We start from the raw sequence: 18,336 nt of genomic DNA, 5'->3' as shown, positions 1-18,336 counted from the left end.
GATAAAATACTAATAATATTAGATTTTTCGTTCGAAACGTTAATTGATACAGATAAGCGCGAAATTAGAACTTAACGCGGCAAATGTAATTGATCTTGTTCACAAACGCGCGAAATAGAGATTCGTTCCATCGTTATCGTTTCCGGTTTTGTCATTCATTTCTTCTGCAGAAAAATAATAACCATGAACGCTTGCTTGTTTTGTTACGCTTATGGCGCTTTTTCGTTATAAATCATAATTTTGTCAAAAAAAATGGCGTATTGTCGTGGTCGATTTGCGCAAAGAACAGACGCGATTATTTCTAATAAAGACATTCGTTCGCTGCGTTGATTATCGGTTCTGAAATCTTGTAAATTGCATCATTCTAATTGACAATATTCCAACTCGCTACATATGTTAAGGCTGACAATGAGTCACGTAAAATGCAACGTTTGCATTTTTTTTCTACATTTATTCCGAGTTTCGAAACATAGATGCAATAAATAAGGACGCACTTACTAATGAAGTGAAATATGATCTGTCAATGTAGCGGTATGTGAAAGAAAATATAACGCGACAATATGAGATAGAGTTAGTCCTAATTTAGGGAGTAATATTCGCGTACATCATGCGAGACAAATGTGCGTTTGCATAATAGTTATTATAAAATGACGATTATTAAGATATATAAATATAAATGGAATGCATTTACTTAATGTAAATATTAAGTAACGATATTTTATCATAATTAGTAATGTCTGATAAATTGCGATATTCGATATTAATTTTTCGTTAACGTTTTCTTAAGAAATTATTCTTGAAATTCAGTAAAAATGAAACTAATAGAGAATAACGAATCATGAAAAAAATTATGAAAATGAACAAGAACGGGCTAGCGTTGTGCTCCGTTATAAAAGTAGTTCTCGTGTGTTTCCCCCCCCCCCTTTTTTTTCTTTTCTTTGGCAAGAACATAACGGTAAGGTGTTCGAGAGTATGCACTTCTTCGGAGATGAATAAGGCGAGAAAGAGTGTACTTTCGTGGAATGTAGGTCGCGTATAGATGGCACGTGTGATCGTTATGGAAATGCACTGGTCTCTTCATTTTCAAAGTGGTCTTACAAATTAAATATTTTAAATTAACAAAATTTGAGTAAAAATAAATTAACAACATTCATTTGCATAATTATCAGTTATATCAAATCAGTAGAGATAACAAAAGCAGTAATGAAAATCCAACTAATTTGATCTGCGCGTTCAGTCGAGATACTAATGTAAATAATCTTTCAGATTAGAGTGACATTGATTAAAATATTATTAAAGAGTCTATTTTTTGTATTTATTATACGGATACATATATACATTTGTCTTATTGATTATTATTTTTAAGCAAAAAGTTAGTGTAAATGAATTGCCAATAATTTATATAATATTGCATATTATCAATATAATTTATATAATATCGTTAGAATAGAAAATAAATTTGAAGAAAATAAAATGGCAAAATATTTTAATACTCTTGTTAAAATATTCTTTTTATTTGAATATTTCTATATTCTTTCTTTGTTCGATAGCAATGCATTATAATTGAATTTATCAATTCTATCTTTGTATAATTAATCTTTTCTTATCCAATTTTGAATCTAATTAAATATAAAATCAGATGTAAAATTTAATAGTAAAAATTAATGCATTTTGACTTATCGTACGTCTTTAATGATTGCTAATTAAATACATATCGTGCGGATTTTACGTGCCATCTAAAACACGATCTCGGAATGCATTTCGAATCCGAATTATTAGGCAAAAATCGATGAGGAGTATCAGCAGCAAAAAACATTAGAAAAACCGGACATGGGTGAATCGCGAGTGCGTACGAGTAGTTCGTCGTCGTTGATTGTGCATAAGGAAGAGACAATTTTAGTGACAGTGCCACCAGCTCCCGCGGATAAACTGCCATTAACTGTCGGCGGAGAGGACAAGGATCACGTCGCCAGACAACGAAGGGACAAAGTAAAAGAGGTCAGTTACTTTTAATTTAAAAAATATTTTTGGTTATTAAAAGCGAATAAACAGCGATATATATGATTTATAATCAAATGCATCGGATATCTACATTGGATATCTTTAGGATATTTATATGAAAAATTTTCTACATTAGTATACTTCAATCGAAAGTATATACATTTTTATTATGAAAGGTTATTTCTATGGAAAAATAAGAAAAAAATTCATGAATATTCTCATAATTATTTGCATTAATTCTCTGTGGATCAAATTTTTCGTAGTTTTTTTTAAGTTTATCAGTATAATTTTAATGTAAATTTTAGTTTAAAATATCAACTTAATGTAATTTATTAATTTAATTCTCCTTTTTAAATGCTTTTGAATAAGAAATATTTCAATAAAGAAATCAGAAAATTGATATAATTAAAATCAAAGAACTATTACTCTAAAACTTTTTTGGTAATATCTCTGTATTGCAAATGTATAAATACGTATATAAATAACATTTCTAGTATTATGCTATTAAAATAGCATTCTATATATGTATATATAGTTGCGCTATTCCGTGCAAGAGATTCCCCTTTATTGCGAATTCATAAAACCTTATTTCGACTATTTAAATCATATTCGCTTTTCACGGGGTTTTCGTGAAAAATCCCATAGAGTTGGAGAACTGCTACTATTTCCACGAAAACTGGAAGTAAGAGAGACCATTTTTTCGCGAAGTTAGTTTCCGCTTGCGCCGATATCTACGCTATGTTTCGCAAAATAATGAACCGGGATTTTTAAATTGACCTCGAGAAGTTCAATCTCGTAGCACAATGCGCTCTACTCTGCGCTCTGCATGCAAATTACTTCTATAAAAACTATAGGATCATAACGACTTGTGTGTGCTTATAAAAAGGACACTACCTAACGCCTCGCCGCTGACTTGCAAACTTTATATGCATAAATACATATATGCATAAAACTCAATTTTGGAGCAAGTTCTAAAATTGCACACTCGAAGAAATCGCAGATCATTCTAATGTGAATATCGCATTTGCGCCAGCATGCGAATAAAAATGACGAAATATAAGAAAGCGTTCTGCGTCTTTTTCGTGTCGATGCATACACATACATACATGGAATGAAAATATCTACTAAAATATATTTTTGTGAAGTTGGCACCTCATTTTTTAAAAAATTAATGTTTTTATTAAAGTTCTGAATGCGAGGAGTTGAATGCACGAAAAGTTCTCGAGTCTCTTATTAATTTTATAAATAGTTCTCTTAAAGTTAAAGAATCCATTCACTCTCTCTCTTTAAGGTGCTAACTTCACGAAACGAAATCACTAAAGCGGAAATGACGGCACTATATATTTTAAATAATCGGAATTATAACTGTTAAACTTAATTAATTTTTTTTGTTATTAGGAGGATTTCTTTTACAACTTTTGTGGTGCTATTTAGAATTCTTAATAGAACTCTGCTGGAATTTTTAAAAAATTTTTTGTCTATTATTCGACATAAAAAATCGTGATAATTTTTGAAATATTTTAGCGCTTTAAATATTAAGAGCCATTGTTAAAACTCGTGAAATGCTACCCAAAACTCTAATCAAAAAGCCAGAGTTTCGAAAAAAATTTACTTATCGGAATTTAAAAATTATTTGATTCGACGTATGAAAAATTATGATAACTTATGAAATATTGGTTTTAGCGATTCGAGTGTTAAGAGTTATCTTTAGGATTCATGGTTCTCTATAACACGATATTGGAAAACCAATATTTTAAAAGTTATCGCAATTTTTCATGTGTTGGATAATACAAACAAACAAAAAATTGTTTGAAAGTTTTGACAGTTCTGTTTAAAATTCTGAATGCATCTCATAAAGTTAAAATTATTTTTATATTGTTGTTGCTATTTTTTTATTTACTATTCACAATTATTCAAAATCATATGTATTTTATATAAACTTTTTTTATTGAGACTGATATCAAATATTGGTTCGTGAAACAATACATATAAAATTGAATTACTCTCGTGTGGATTATATATTTAATATTATTTTATACAAACACGGACATACACACGTGCAAATTGCTAAAATTTTTGGTTTGTTTTAAATTACCATAATATTTTACGTAATATATACAATTTTCAGAATTGCTAAACGGTTTAATTGAAGTTTACTGTGCGGGCAATGTAAGCTGATAATTCGTTATATTCAAATAGATTTTGCATGATACTACTCGCCTGGCATCCGGGCCCGATTTTATTTAATTTTGTTCGTCGCTTCCATTTTTTCCGTCCCCCTTTTACACTGAATAAAAATGCATAAAATTCGCAGTCTTCTATTTCGTTCGATTTGCAGTTTTGCGGCATTATCGATCGCAAGCGCATTTTTAAGTGCATGTGATATTTTAATTGGAAAATCGTACATTTGCACGAAAAATTTTAGTTACACTATTTGCTATATGAAATATACTTTTCCGTTTTTTTTTCTGCTTTTTTTTTTATTTTACAGAAATGGGAAGAGAGGGAGAAAACTGCGATATAATCGACGCGAACTAATTTGATCATGATCGAAAAATAATAATTATCAGTCGATGCGCATGCGGTCTTGCAATTAAGTTTCTGCTGCATTCGTGTGCGAATCGTTCGCCATTCATCATTTGATGCGAGACAGGATATAGAGTCACGCGATATCCTCGGCAACATTGTGGTAGCAATAACGTGGAAATATCAAATGACGTAGTTTGCTGTGTTGTTCTGTTACGAACTTCTGTCAGAAACTTGTGTCGTTCCGAATAGGACAATTTATGAGATAAAATATGCTTTTTTTTTACACGCACACACGTACAACGCATTTTAAAATAAAACTTATAAACGCGTAAAATTTTATTTTCTTAAGCATATACAATTTTTTTTCTTTAAGCATTATTTTAAATAACATTGTACAATTTTAATTGTATCTTTTCTACATTGGAAAGAGTTTTATCTCTCTCGCGGCGATGCTGGGGATCATTACTCGAAATGTACGATATTGAAATAATCATTATATTACATTATTAGGAGGCATTTTCGCTTATAATAGTAATATGGTTACACGTAAAACGTTTCGTAAGACTCATTTTCACTGATTATGCGTTGTTGCTTTATATCCATCCATCTTCGTTTCCTAGTTACGTCTATTCATTTGAAAGTCATAGGGTACGTTCATCTTATGCGCTTTCACGCTAAGAGCATTCCCTTTCATTATTCGACTTGATGCTTCAAAGCCTTTTTATAAAATAATAATGTCATGATCTCACCAACGAAAAAATCATCATTTCTTGCTTACATTTACTTTTGAAAGAAATACAAAGGAGCAAAGAAAGCGTAAACATTTTCAGACAATCGCAAAGAAATTAATTAAGACTAAAAGAACTAAAGTTTCGAGATATACATATGTATATGCAAGTTTATTATATACATATGTATATGTATAAAGATTTTTAAAAAAATTAATATTTTTTTTACTCAGCATATGAATATTAAATTATAAAAACGAATTCTCTCCTCTTTAATGAGATAATAGAAAAATCAAATAATCGATATATATACATATATGTATATATACAATATATTATTAAGTGCAGATATATGTTTGAAATTATTTCTGTCACGCTAACTGCAATTTTTTAATTGAGCTTACAGCTAGAAATTGTACGCTGAATCTTAAATGCGAATAGACAAAAGCATTGATTGCATTTGAATGTCAGTTTTAACAGTGTGTGAAAGCTAATTAGTTGAATACACTTATAATTTTGTAGTCGCGTGATTTGTCAATTGCACATTTCGCGGTTGTATTTCAGTAACTTTTGCGATTCATTGCAGCACGTATACCTTCGTAATTAGGTGTTTGATATTAATGGAAATATTTTTAAGCTCTTATCATAGAAAATAAATTAGTAATTTTAATAACATAATTAAATAATATAATAAAAAAATTTAATATAATATTTTTTTGATATTTATTATAATTTCGTTATGTTTATTATTTTATTTGAAGGAGAGCATAAGTTAAATAATAAAATAATATATTATTTTATATTTGCTTCTTACAATTTCGCTGTAATCAATATCGTTTCATTATGTTAATATTTGAATGAGAACGCGGATTGCACAATCATTTTCACCAAAACAACTATTAATTGCCAGCATATTATTGTTACAACTAGCGAGTAGTGATTGTCGACAAACAAGTGGCGGAATTAATATCATGACCGTTTATTGTTTGAAATCTATCGATTGCAGTAATGAGCGTTCAAGCAAAACGCACATCATCGTTGATGAATCAATTCGACCTTCATGCCGATATTGATGTCGATGTAGTATATCAATGTTATCAGTATCAGATTTAATTCTATACGCACTGACTACAATTGCTAGGCCTTTTATAACGCGAATGAATATTACGATATCCGCGCATGAGCGCAACATATATTTTTGATGTTCCTTTGTAAAAGGTCACATTATAAGCACGCGATCGTTTTCCTGGATACTCGATATGTGTCTAATTATATCTCGAACATATTTTCATAAATTGATCACGAGTGTAGATACAAGTTCTACGAAATTTTCAGCGCGATATAAAAAAGAAATAATTATTGTAATCTTGTTTAAAAATGTTTTGGCTATTTTATTTGAAATTTATAATTATAATCCACATTTATATGCAACTATATTATCATTATAAACGCATAATATTTTATGTCTGCAAGGTGCAAAGAAAATATATGTTTATCATAATGAATACGACGAATGGAAAAGCTCATTCGTCGTAGCTCAGCTGCACATAAGAATGTTTTCATTAACGGTTTACAATTCGTCATGCTACGCTGCTATGATCCGTAGAAACATTGGCATACATGGCTTTCACCGAGGCGAATTCTGAAAGCGAGTTTTGTCGCGTACCTTGTCGCCTCGCCCAAGTCATCGAACATGTTCTTTGGTTTGGAAGTCCTCCCTGCAAACTCATTATTTTAACGGTGCATTGACCGCATTGTGTTCACTCTCGTATCGTATTGACTGCACGGTCACGCGCCGATAATCGGCGCAAATTTAATTTCTTCGTCGTAGAATGAATTCTTGAACTGTCGCTCGACGGCGAGAACATCTTTCCCATATCCTGTTATTGTTTGTTGGAAATATCTTTGATAATATTAATGCATTGTGAGCATCGTGTATAGATCTGATAATTAATATATTTTCATCTAGAATTGTATTAATATTATAATTATATCATAATAAATGCTATATACATTTTTATACATTATAAAGCAATATAACAACATTGATATTAAATCAATGTTTCTTACATAAGATTTATATATATTACATACTTAGTTTGATCTCGGATATAATTTTATATTTTATTTTATCTTTCAATGCAGTATTTTTAAATCTTTTGATATATTACATTATATTTATTTTATTATATTTTTAAATAAAATCTTCGATATTCAAAATTATATCAACGCCGGTTAAATTAGCGGAAAAAAAATAACGACTAAATAAAATATTTTTTGTACACACACATACATACACATATATATGTTTAACATTGATGTCTATATTTGCTAGCTAAACTAACCGCAATTTCGGTTATATTTTTCTGCGTTTTGCAATCAAATCTATATTCGGTCAAATAGTTCCTCCCCATGTAACATCCGACATTTTAACGCGCCACATATAGAGATTCGTTCGTTTTTATTTGACATTCCGCATGCATGTTACATGTTTTCGCTTCATACAACAAGCAGATCGCGTAAACGCATCGATGTCGAATTGCATGGCAAATATACAGATAACGATGAGGCTCGTTTGTCAACTATCATATCTGATCACTCATCAAATTTCCGACCGCAATCCGCGCACATTCCTTTTTCAAACTTTATGAATGGTTGATCCTATCATTATGTATTTATCAGATCGTTACCTGCTGATTCGCGATGAACGATCCAAGTTTCATTTTTAATTACTTGGAATCGCGGTTTCGATCAGTAGTTCTGTTCGCGCTGATACTCCGCATTTATTTATTGCGTCTGCCGATTTCTAGTTCTTTTGATAAAATAACTTTCAAAACTTCAAAGTTTTCAACTTAGTCGTTATTCGCGCGATCGTCTATTATAATAAAAACTCAGGTTTTGAAGATGCGAATTATCTGTTTCTGATCTAGCATTTTCGGATATTTTTGACATTCGGTTTTAAGCGTTTTTTTTTCTTTTTTGTTTCTCATTATTGTCTAATTAAAAAATATTTATAATTTTGTAATTTTTTATAAGCATTTTTGGAAAACATAAAAACAAGAATTTAGTGAATTTTTAGATTTCTTATAAATCTAGCAATCCGTATGAATTGTCGGGAATTTGATAGTACATTAGTATAAATATATTGTATAGATATACAATTTACAGACGAAAGAGAGCTTATTATTTTAACAGTTTACTGATTTAAAAATATATAGATAAGTGGATTTATATATATTTCAGATGTATTATATAAATGTAGACATAAACGCAACTTATTTCTTGTATTCAATTTAATAAATTAATATTTTTTTTTGTATAATCAGATAAATTCGGCGAAATTTATTTTTTACGCTCGAAAAATATTTCATCTAGTTCCAGTTGAACGCTACATGTTCTTGTAAATGTTTAATGAAAAATCTTATTTTCGGCAACAAAGAGCAATAAATAAAATCGGATTGTCCTATCTTGTTTGAAACTTGACGAGCAACTTCACGCTTATAATTTAATTTAATTGTACGCGAGCCGTCGTAATGCTCGCATTTATCTTTGTTGTTTGTTTGATTAAGTAGCGGCTACTTGTTCTTTATTAGGCAGATGGTTGCACGCAACAAAGCGTGCAGTTGCATTTCTCTAGAAGTGCATCGAATATTTTGTGATAAGCACGATTGCATCGGAAATTTCAAAACGTCTCGTTTTATCAATGCTACAGGATCGATATAAATTGCAAAAAATATTTTAGCATCTTCCTTTGTAAATAAATCTAGGAGAGCTATTTTGCAGTCTAAGTGCAATTTTAAACTTTGCTTGATGTTTAGCGATAAATAAACGAAAAATTCAATTATTTGAAAAATACTTTACTAATGATATGAATCGAGATAGGATATTGGTAGTTTTCGTTTCCCAATTTCCTGTGAAATGCAAACTCTTTGGCCATCAAATATGTTTCATTTGCATATCAAAAATAAAAAAAAAATTATTTAAAATCGGATGAACGATGATTTGCGAAAACAAATTAAATCGTTTAACGCGATAATTATTTTGTGACTCCCCGAAAGAGTGTGAGAGGAAAAGCTTGAGCGAAATGAACGATCTATTCACTTGCAATTTATTTGCTGGACGATCAACTAGCACTTGCAACTGCGAGATCCATGTTATTGCCACGTTAACTCCATTGCCATTTCGTTGCAATGGAGTTCTGTAAAGAGACGCATCCGACCTCTAAATCTGGCAATCAATGTGGCTATGGTTTAATCGGTTACATGTAAATTGTAAACTGTGGGATTGGATTTATCAAGCGAAATAATTAGAGTTTTCCAAATCAATAGTACAGTTAAACGAAACGTTGTATGGAACATTTCACTAAATATATTTTGTATTTGGTCTGAAAAAAAATCTTGTATTAAATTGCAGTCTGATAGAGACAAATTATTTTAAATTAATTTAATAAATAATCGAAATAATAAAAACGCAGGATATTTTATTTTTTCGCGAATGAATATTTTTGATACTATTAATTTTTTAATTAAATATAATATGAGAATAATATTGTTATTAACCGATATATGTATACTCTTATGCATCTGCATTTGGTTAAATTTTTCTCTCTCTTTCGTAGTGTACTTGTTGTTAATGTTTCTTTACGCATATTTATTATTAGGTACATAGTCAGATATAAATAAACATTATATTTAGAGAGTTAAAGGATTTTAAGGTTAAACACTAGGAAAAGAACAGCTGTTATAGTTGCACATTTTTCTTTCAGTGGTTGTTTTATATCAAGTTAATTTCAAGATATTTGTAAAAACGTGCAAGAGATATAATTGCATGTAAAAAAAATGTATTGTTACAATTTACAAACCATTAGTTTTTTAAGAAATTACAATCAATTGTTTTCTAAGAAATTGATATAAGAATAAATTTTATCTGTGCAATCTTAAGGTTAATTTAACTAGGTACAATCTGTGCTAAACACTTTCTATTTATAATTTAAAAAATATAAATTCTTATTTTGACCAAATTTAACATATTACATTGTCCAGGCAGATTTTCCTTATAATTTTTCGTCAGATTTTTAAAGATTGATAGTTTTACGCGAGTTCGTGAAAGAATTCTATCTCTTAAAAACACAAAAACCTTTATCGGGATATATATTATTATTTATCCGGACATTTATCATTATCTCGGTTTATATTCATATCCAACTATCAAGTTCGGCATCACATTTTGGATTATCGCGCCAAATAAAAATTGCAACAGCGTGAAATTGATTTTCTCCTCCCTTGCCGGTATGTTTTCGCCGCGTCGTCGTCAGGAACATTATGCCCTCGAGAGATTTCACGGACGTTCTCTCCTTAAGAATGCCCTCGCACACCTGGACGCACACACGCGGTCATCATCGTTGATCACGCGACGCGCCGCGCAACTGGCAATTCTTGCAAGATTCTCATAAATTTTGACCCGCCTAATGACGTACTTTGAGACCGATAATGCCGGCCCAAGAGGGCAGTCTCGTTGATTTAAAAAAGTCGCAGAGACGCGGGCGTATATACGCGCCTTATTTCCGCCGCTTATACACAATCTCTAATTCGGTGGCCGACAGTGTCCATCTGTGTCGAAATTTCTCTTTCCGCCCTTTTTTTTGCGGGTACATGTTTTCGCTATTTCCGGTCGCGTTAATTTCTAATGGCCATCGTAATGAACGCTGAATGACATCGGACAAATGTTCATATTTTTAGAAGAAAATAAAATTGACCTTTGCAATTCAAGCTAAATCGTATTAAAAACGACTAAAACATATTTGTATGTTAAATTTTGCGTGAAAATGTAAAAGTCAAAAGATATATATGTCTTTGCGCGAGAATGTTTGATAAATGCTTCTAATATTAAACAAATAATGATAAAGAGTTTGTGTGAAAATTGGATTTGAAGATCAAGAATCAGTTATAGCGGTAAATGTGAATTAAATATAATACGTGTCTTTAGATAATAACTCTGTTATTGTTATCGTTACCGTGCATACGATGACATGAAATTTCTTTCTAATTAATAAACTTTAAAAAAACTAATGGTTTTTTGTAAATTGTATAAAAATGCAATTGCATCTTTTACTTATTCTATTGCGAAAGATATGAAATGGTTGATGGTTAATTGTTCGAATGTCGCTTTCCTTTAACCAAGGTATATATAGTGCCGCGGGATTTTCCATAAGCAAAAGCCAGTATCGATACAGACATATTCTCATTGATATCGCAGCGATGCACGCGTCGCGACCGCGTACCGAGCAGACATAGATAAATACAGATGTTCCCCGATATTGACTCGACGGCCGAGCACGCTGCATCTCCGCTACGTGAATGGAACGTGGAATGGAGACGTTTTATTGGACGTTATCCTCCGATCGTTTGTAATCATTTCGCGGGATCGGCGGTGCGCCGTGTGGACTTGAAAAATGGAAAGCGCTGTGTGGATGCGGAATAGCAAAGGGAGTTTTATGAGACGGTTTTGGAACGCAAAATCTATGATGAATAGGTAGAAGGGGGAAAGTAGACGGTGACACAGTTCAGATTAGGGTCGAATTATTAAATTTTTACATTACGAATAATTATGAGCAAAAATAGTAATAAATTATACTATTATACTATAAGAGATATAATATTTGATAATATTTGATATTACTTTATATATCGTCGATGCAAAATTAATATAACTATTTCTTCCTGAAGAAAGATTTAAAAAGAAGGAAAAAGTTTAATCTAGAAGCTGCGATCAATGCTAGCACAGAAACTCATTATAGCAGGCGGACTAATAATCCTTTATGAAGCACGAGTGTAGATCGTTGTATCCGGTTTTCGATCGTTCTATATGGCTATTGAAAAAGTAATTTGCTTCGTTCTCTCTCTAGTGTGTTATTTTTTTTTCTTTATTTCTTCAAATATTTGTCCGTCGTCCAAAACGGAAATATGCGAAAGTCATTTACGGTCGTTGCCAGAGTCTGGTAACATTTTTTTTTCTTTGTATTGCGGGCGATTGTGTGTGCATGTATGTATGTTCGAGAGAGAGCAGATGGGGGAGGAAGTGAAGAGAGAGGAAGGATAGCATCGAGAGTTCCCAAAGCTTCCACCTTTTGTTATGCCATCGCTCGTTCATGGCGTCGGCATTCGATAAAGCGCCGGACGAGGCATCACGGAAGACCGATAAATCCGCAAACAAAAGTGGATTATGACTTTTCCCGCGGCCATCGTTCACGCCTTTTATTACGCCCGGTGCATACACACGAGCGTGTGCATAGATTTTTTTGGCCGACGTGTACAGTGGACGAATTTGAATATCGAGCGGACCGCCGCGAGTTATTACGTCCTGCGCCTCTTGTCCACCGCGAGATTTCTTTTTTGTCCTTTTTTCCCCCCTCTCTCTCTCTCATTTTTTATTTTGACACGAACGAAATATCAGTGCGAGACTTTCATCAGCAATGAAATATCAACGCGAGTATCTCCCGCGTTATTATTTCTGCTACTTTTTTTTAAATCTCGTTAATACATTTTCGCATTCGCGTATATGAATAGAGGACGGCGCGCGAAAATCTATTTGTCTCGATACATTCATCGTCGATAGTAATAAACGTTTATTATAAAGTAGCGCAATAATGATCAATATTAAATGGCCACTAGAGAGAGAGCAAGCGAGATGAGGATCTTGCGGACGCACGTAACAATCGTTAAATGCAAATATCAGATATTGATTACCAGACGCTTTGCATATTAGCGGTCTCGTTGTCATTCACGTGTCGCCGAGATTTTCATATTTATTTTTGCCATCAGCATACCGCGCGGTGTATCACAATGACTGTAATTAAACAGCCGCGATGCTATGCGTAGAGGAAAATGAAATTTCGGGCTCGCGCTGTCTCGTCGAGGGAATGCAGCTTCTTGTTCAGGAATTCTTTAATTTATCATTATTGGAATTATATAGAAATTTGCACTATTTTGACGTTACAAAATTTTGCATTATTGGTCGCGTCAGCGATTTAATCAATTAACTCGCGCGTGAAAGGAAAGCGATACAAGAACAATTATACTGTGCTATATAGTATCGCATTGAATTGCGAGATTCCATTAATTAGAATTCACATCGTCGAACTGAGCCTCGAGCCTCGAGAATCTCTCCGACTCGAGGTTTCTTGCGGTTAAATTTACATCGAGTTGAACTTCGTGCCATCGTGAACATTCTTGTAATTTGTATTTTGTTTCCGTCGTGCATTTTATTTACATAGTTCACGATTCAAGGCTCGGCTCGAGGTGTGCTGTGCGATAAAGCATCAGTTTTTTTACTTCTATTTTTTATATCTGTAAATAATTCAATATGAATCTTAATTAAGAGAGATAGAATTTTGTAATTATAATATACAAAAAAAAATAATTCTAATTAGATAGCGAATACATTTTCTCAGAAGCTTGCGAGCACATATCAAAATAAATTTTATATCAAAATATTGGAGACTTTGTTCGACAATTTAGACGCGTGATCAGTTTAAGGCTAATATTTAATTATAGAACTTATATTTAATTATTAAATAAAATCATTAAATTAAATTATAAATTATAAATTAATAATTAGACAATTATAGAAATTATTTTTGGGAATTACTTCATAAGGGAAAACTCTAATTATTAATTCGAGATTTCATCGTATATCCAAGTCTTTTATTTAAGCACAGTATAATATTATCGCTGCACTTTCAACACAATTTATTATATGCGACCTTTCGCGCTCGGATGCCTTCCCTTTTGTAGGTGCGATTGCCAATAGGTAAATGTACAATACGTAAGTTCAGCGATGCTATTTGCGCACGCTTACTTTCATCGCGCTACGTGAAGGTATTTCATATTTTTTTTCGATTTCTCGAGACCGGCTGACGGAGTTATTCCCCGCGGTTGTTCGCTCGTCATAAGCGACGTTATTGCGATATACACCTATGTACATGGTAATATCAACGTGGGAGATTCGGTGGAGAAGGTAGCTGTTTGCGTTTCGCAAATTTTACGTTATACGCATGATCGATCGTGTATCAATGAAAGTCGCGAATATGATGAATGAAATAAAAGACACGTCGATGTAATATGACGTTTTTATTAAGTCGAGAATCTTCGCACGCGGTTCTTTCGCGTCTTCGGTCGTTTTATTCGATTTCTCGTTACTTTCGTTTTCGAGATTCCAGCCCGCTAAATTTACGCCCTCTGATTAACTGTCGTTAAATGACATTACGAGCGATGATAATTAGAGCAGCCAGCGACGTAATATCAGAATTCATACCGCGCGATTACCGCGCGAAACTAACTGGCCGAATCCATAGCAGAATAGTCCATTCGGCGCGCTTATAATTATCCTGCCATTAACGGGGGAATAGGTCGGAGGTAGAATATTTGGCGAGCGTTTATGGCAATGTCATGCATTTATTTTCCGGTCATCGCGCGGTCGCATATACATATACGTGTCCCTTTCTCTCCCGATTTATTCACGCACTTTCCGAAAGGGAGTTGTGCTGGGATTAGTGACAAGCAGCAGCGCAGACTTGACAAATCGACGACAATTTATTATTCGTTAAACGCGCGCGATAAAACGTCGAAAGCAGAGCATCGATACGCCGAATGTGCGTTTAATCTGCCGGATTTAATCGATGAGATTTCGAAGTCGAACGATGCGGCGATTTCGGCGTTAACGGATATTGCATTATATGAAAACGGTCGGTAATCATAAACGCCCCGTTACTCATTTGGCCGATTTATTCGCCCGGCGTTATTAATGTTGATTGATGCGCGCCGCGCAATACACGTCTCATATTTTATCCAGACGCCATTGAGGGAAGGAATTGCACGATGTAAATGGCTAACGAAACTCTGATGACAAATGGACGAATTTCGCGTAGCTCCATATCTCTTTGTTTCCCACGCTTATTGTTTTCAAAATATAGGTACCAAGTGCTCTGATACTTTTGTACAATTATATTATTGCTCGTTTTATATATTCTCAATTTGTGGCTGCTAAAAACATCTCAGCAACATTCAGTTTTGTATAACAATATTGCGCTTTTAAAATATAATATCGTTAAAGTGAATCTTTTTAACGAAATTTAAGGGGCAGAATATTTCTCCGTAAAACTTGCGTCAAACTGTTAGAATTTATTTTGACAAGGTCATATCACATATGATATCAGCGTATAAAAGGGAAAAGGTTAGCCGCAAATGCCTCTATGCCGAATAACGTAACGTGTGACCTAATTCTTCCTTGAGAAGTCGGAAGAGAAGTTTCACGAGGCACTTTCCCTCTCTAGCCGAACACTCTCGCCCGACTACTGAGGTCACATCGGACTGGTTTGAGCCAGCGAAATCGATGATGGCGCTTTCCCAGTAACTATACACGTGCGATTCTTGGTGGAGTCTCGTTCCTCTGTTAGGTTGTGCTCCCAGCCACACTGTATCGGAGGAGTCTTCTTGCTTCCTTGCTAGAAGATCTTACCGACCGTTGGTTTGGATTGGCATTTTTCCAGGGGGTCGTGCTCACTTGCCAGAGGAAGTGAATCTATCCATCATCATAGATGGTTCCGGAGGGATGCTGGGTAGAACAGAGATGGCATCGAGTCATTGGAAAATTGCGCCCCAGTCGGAAATACTAATTGATTGATTACGCGAAAAGGGCGTTTTATTTGTTTTTTTTTTTTTTTCAAAGCATAGTCTAGATTAAAGCAGTTTTTTAAGGAAATTATCTTTTTAAATTGATATCAATATTTCTGTTTTGATATAAAATATATTTTCGAATATACTTTTTCTAAAAATATATAGTTTTCATCTTTTAAAAATATCTATTTAGAAAAAAATAGTGATACAAGAATCGGAATTCTGTATCACTAGATAGAGAAGAATACATATATGCAATAAATATATAGGCATTGAAATACTTTATTATATATGATCTTATGGTAGATTTAATAGATAGCTGCTTTGTGTTAACAAGAGATAATGAGAGAGAATGGATTGAGATGGATTGCACATGTGTGTGGGTGGATTTGTGATTTTAAATTGCACAGCTATTATTACTTCACGTTAATCTATCTATTTCATATAACATTTAAAGTCTGAAAATTCACTAATATATGCTTTTCTTTTTTCAATACAATATTATATTATTGCTTTGTTTTACATACGCGTATTTTAGACTCAAATACAAAATTACACTTGAAAATTTTAGATTATTCCCATAATCGAATTTAATTTTTGTCTACATTAAAAATATTATGTACGATAAAATTGTTTAGCTGCATTAATATCTATTGTCGCGTGATATCAATAGCATCGCTATGTATGCGTCGTTTGTGGAATAATCGTCAGAGGCGTTATAAGAAATTCCGGGAGAGATTATTATGCCGTGGAATCTGCGGATATTAGGGTGAGCACGTCCGTTATTCCGCGACGTAGCGTTCCGGAGGGACACCGGATATTCCAAAGACGGCATCGGGACTCGGAACTGCATCAGCCTCCGTAGTAGCTCGATGGCACGCGTCCTTGACTGGAATATTAATATGTGTTCTCGGTACGAGTACCCCGAAGGGACATATAAAGACGAAGAAAACGCACAATTCAGTGGAAATACTTAACATTCTCTTTCTCCTCCTTGACAGATCGTTCTTTCTCCAACTTTTCCGCCCTCTTTATGACTTTTCTGTTAATCTCGTAATCTCGTAATGTCAACTATCAGAAACTTTATTATTAATTCAACGAAGAGGAAACTGGCTTATAATTCGCGGATATTTTATCAGCTTTTATCGTACGGATAAAACGGTGAACTATAGGTTAAATTATAAATTTTCTTTCGCATATTTTTTTTGGAGTAATACTAGCGCGCAACGTTGTTCGGTTATTGACTTTTCGTTTGTACACCCTCGTGTAGTTAATAAGTCACAAAGTAGTTTCGATACTATGTCGAACAATTTCCACGGCGTCCGCAAAAGTTTGTTCGACCGTGGAACGGCGATCTCCATTACATCTACCTATCTTTTGTCGCCGGAATTGCAGAAACGCGTTTAAATTTGCATTCCATTCCTGTGTCAAATCACCAGCGCGCCGAACCGGGCGGGAGAAAAACAACGATGAAAGAGGAACAGGTTTTAGCCTCGATTGCGATATATGTTGAGTTGCACTTAATTCGGAAAGTCAATTTTTCTTGCTTTTAGTCTGCGTGTGGTATGTCCATCTCGCTGCTGTTACGCATGTAAAACACTTGCTTGTGTATACGTGTGCTTCGCGATTTAAAACTTAGATATTGATTAATTAAATATTTGTATTTAGATGATATCACTTTGCTTAAAAATATTAATGATTAATGAGAGAGAAGAGAGAGATATATGCCGATTTATCAAATTATTCGTCGAAAATGATATTTAAATGTTTTTATAAAGATATTTAAATACGATAATATAATTTTAATTTATTTGGCTTAATGCGATATTGATAAAAAAATTTATTATCGACATTTTTTTTCCGCTGAGAATTAATATCGTGTTATTTGCTATTGGTTTTAATAATTGCGTTATTTAACGTGAAACGAGAAATTAAAGAATGTGTGTGTAATGTTCTTACACGGTATTATTTCATCGGAAAATTATTATCACGAAATGACGATACGAAAGTCTGTAGAAAATTATTTGCCCTGATATACACAGTTAGAACGATTCAATCACGGGTTAATGAATCCGGAACAGCGAATCTAATAGGTGACATTGAAGATCGCCAATTGGCTCGTAGTAAATAGTAGAGTTTTGCTCAGGTCTTTGAAGCTCAATAACCCGCGGTTAAGTGTCTATTCGTAATGACACTTAAATTCAGTCTCGCCGAATCGATTCTATTTTCCACGTCAGTTAACGAAGCGATGCGACGATCGGGACAATAAAACCTTTTTCTTCGATCTTTCCCCTTGAATATCTTCACTTCTTTTTGAAAGAGTTCTGCAATTTTTAGATAAAAAAACGTACCTTCACGTATGTCATACGTCGACTTGACATACGTCGCAAAATTTCTACGTTCCG

At 33.3% G+C, this 18,336-nt stretch overlaps 1 protein-coding gene across 1 annotated transcript in view; it reads left to right on the top strand.

Annotated features, from left to right (window-relative positions):
• Alpha-man-ia (alpha-Mannosidase class I a) overlaps positions 1 to 18,336 on the top strand; it is a 466,863-nt gene that overhangs the window by 1,715 nt on the left and 446,812 nt on the right. Inside the window, exon 2 of the mRNA XM_083039156.1 lies at positions 1,780 to 1,998. Within this exon, the coding sequence (XP_082895282.1) occupies positions 1,780 to 1,998 (219 nt within the window). The remainder of the gene's footprint in view (positions 1 to 1,779; positions 1,999 to 18,336) is intronic.

This window comes from Prenolepis imparis, unplaced genomic scaffold (assembly GCF_030444845.1).
Source record: "Prenolepis imparis isolate NDT839.2.m4 unplaced genomic scaffold, iyPreImpa1.0 SCAF_5, whole genome shotgun sequence".
NCBI classification, from domain to species: domain Eukaryota; kingdom Metazoa; phylum Arthropoda; class Insecta; order Hymenoptera; family Formicidae; genus Prenolepis; species Prenolepis imparis.
Note: the sequence above shows the minus strand (reverse complement) of the source record. Positions and strands in the feature narration are given on the sequence as shown.